This window comes from Charadrius vociferus, unplaced genomic scaffold (genome assembly GCF_000708025.1).
Source record: "Charadrius vociferus isolate BGI_N301 unplaced genomic scaffold, ASM70802v2 scaffold564, whole genome shotgun sequence".
NCBI classification, from domain to species: Eukaryota; Metazoa; Chordata; class Aves; order Charadriiformes; family Charadriidae; genus Charadrius; species Charadrius vociferus.
The window spans coordinates 173,739-176,201 of record NW_009647940.1 but is presented as its reverse complement, the minus strand read 5'-3'; the positions used below and the strand labels follow the sequence as shown (position 1 = coordinate 176,201).

The 2,463-nt window shown below is 63.7% G+C and overlaps 1 protein-coding gene across 1 annotated transcript in view; it reads right to left on the bottom strand.

Moving 5' to 3' along the window:
* Positions 1–2,463, bottom strand: part of FMNL3 (formin-like 3) — a 23,540-nt gene that overhangs the window by 664 nt on the left and 20,413 nt on the right. Inside the window, exons 16-24 of the mRNA XM_009883199.1 lie at positions 1,869–2,103; positions 1,711–1,779; positions 1,482–1,562; positions 1,246–1,375; positions 1,001–1,161; positions 526–627; positions 336–429; positions 140–262; positions 5–31 (exon numbers count right to left, since the gene is read on the bottom strand). Of these exons, the coding sequence (XP_009881501.1) occupies positions 5–31; positions 140–262; positions 336–429; positions 526–627; positions 1,001–1,161; positions 1,246–1,375; positions 1,482–1,562; positions 1,711–1,779; positions 1,869–2,103 (1,022 nt within the window). The remainder of the gene's footprint in view (positions 1–4; positions 32–139; positions 263–335; positions 430–525; positions 628–1,000; positions 1,162–1,245; positions 1,376–1,481; positions 1,563–1,710; positions 1,780–1,868; positions 2,104–2,463) is intronic.

Sequence of the window (2,463 nt, the reverse complement as noted above, 5' to 3'; positions counted from 1 at the left end):
ATGCGGGCCGTGAAGGGTACACTATTCAGCGCTGCAGGGGGGCACGGGTTGCGGGGGGGGGGGCGGACAGGGAGACGTCAGCCCCCACACACGTGTGGGACCCAGGCGTCTGGGCTGGGGGGTGCGGTGGGGGCCGTACCGGTGATGATGTCCTCAATGGTCCCGTCCTTGCCCTCATAGACGGGGCGATGGTCCTTGGCTTGGCGCCGCCGCAGCTCCGCGATCAGCTCCTGCTGCTGCCACTTGTTCCGCTGCAATGGAGGCACAAGGGACACAGGTTGGGGACACAGGTGTCCCCCTCCATGTCATTCCACCCCCCTCAAGCTCACGCACGCTCACCTTCTCCTGCTTCTTAGCCTCCTGTGCCAGCAGCTTCTCCCGCATCACCTCCTCCTGCTTCTTCCGTGTCTCATTCTCCTGCTCTGCGTCCTGCCAGGGCGAAGGGGGGGCGGTGGGAGCCATCACCTCACCACTGATGTCACTGACCCCCCAACCCCGAGGTGTGCCCTCCCAGCCCTGCCTCACCTTGTAGGAGCGGATGAACCGCACAAAGACCGGGAAGAAGACGGACGGGGGGGTTGTCTTGGGGCTCTCGCCAAAATACCGCACCACAGTGTTGTAGGCGTCCTGCAACAGGGGACAGGGCTGTCACCAACAGGCTGCATGTCCTGCAGCTCCCGGCACGAGCAACGGGCAAGGCATGCACGAGGACTACACACAACAAGACTTGCAGAAGAGACATGCAAAGCAAGACGTGCAGGAGGGACATGCAAAGTGAGACAGGCGTATGTGAGGAGCACAGAAAGTGTGCGTGACAACATGTGCACAAGGAGTGTGCAAAGTAAGGTGAACATGCATGAGGAGCATGCCAAGCAAGGCGAGCGTGCCAAGCAAGGTGTGGATGAGGGCTGTGTCAAGCAAGGCACACACATGAGAGCTGTGCAAAGCAAGGTGTGCATGACAAAGGCCGTGCGAGGCACAGCCGCTCCACAGCCCTCACCTCGGCTGTCCGCGCGTCCTTCTGCAGCCGCTCCAGCTTGCCCTCACTGGCGGCCAGGAAGGAGCGCAGGACGCTGTTCTCATGCAGCCCGCACTCCCGCCGCAGCCGCTCAATCCCCCGGCCCAGCTCCTTCACATCCAGCAATACATTCTCCAGGGACACTGTGGGGACAGGGGGGACAGGTCAGGGGACCCACAGGCCCCAGGGGGGGACACTGAGCTGGGGGTGCAGGGATGGGGGGGCACCTGCGGCTGCCTTCTCCACAAAGTGCAGCTCCTGCCAGAAGGTTGCCAGCTCGGGGGACTTCTCCCGCACTGTCAGCGCGATGAAATGCAGTAGCGTCATCTTTCTGTCTGTTGACTTGGTGTCCAGGAGCTACAAAATGATTGGCAGGGGGAAGGGTGTCAGGGCTGGGGGATGGGACCCTTGGGATCCCACACGGTCCCAGGGACCCGGGCAGGGGGTGTGGGCCTGCCCGCACCAGGTCCAGGCTCTGTAGTTTGAAGCCGTAGACGGCACCGCGTTTGCTGCTGTTCATGTAGTTGCCCAGTGCCAAGATGATCTGCAGGGGAAAAGCAGCAGGGATGGGGTAGGTCAGGGAGGAACGAGACCCCCCCACCACAGGACCTCCCCTGCCCACCTACGGTGAGGATGGAGGGCAGGACTCCAGCCCTGCTTGTTCCGATGTCCCCTGGTCCCCCCACACTCACCTCCAACATGTGCTTCAGCTTCTGGGAAGACTTGACAGAGGCCGAGGCCGCAATGATGGCATTGAGCTGCTGCAGGGGGACAGGACAAGGGGAGCTCAGCTGGGATGCAGGGTCTGGGCACCCTGGTGGGTGCGATTCCCCCCTTCCCAGCTCCATACCGGTGTCAGCATCTGGAGGTTTTCAGTGAAGTTGCCGAGGAAGGCCATGATGGCCATGCGCTGGGGCAGCCGCTCCACCTTGCTGAACTGCAGCATGAAGCGGTCCTCGTCTGCCAGCTCCTCCAGTGGCTTTCGCTCCCGCTCATACTGCCGCAGCCCCATCACCTCCACCTCCGTTGGCAGGAACCGCATCAGGCACTCCACGAAATCCACCGGCAATGTCGCCAGGTCGAACCTGCCCCACACCCATACCCGCACCGTCGGGAACCGGCTCCCCACTGCACTGCAGCCTGCCTGGGCACTCTTCGCCCCAACCAGCCCCCCCTGCACGCTGCCCGGACCCGTTGCACCACAAACACCCCCCCACTGCACCCTGTCTGGGCACTCCTCACCCCAACCAGCACCCCCTGCACACGCGCCTGGACCCATTGCACCCCAAACAGCCCCTTCCCACACCCTGCCCAGATCTGTTGTGCCTCAGACCCCCTCCCCACCCCCTGCCCAGACCTGTTGCACCCCAAACACCCCCCACCCCCCGGCATCCTGTCTGGGCACCCCCCACCTCAACCAGCCCCCCGGCACCCTGCCCGGACCC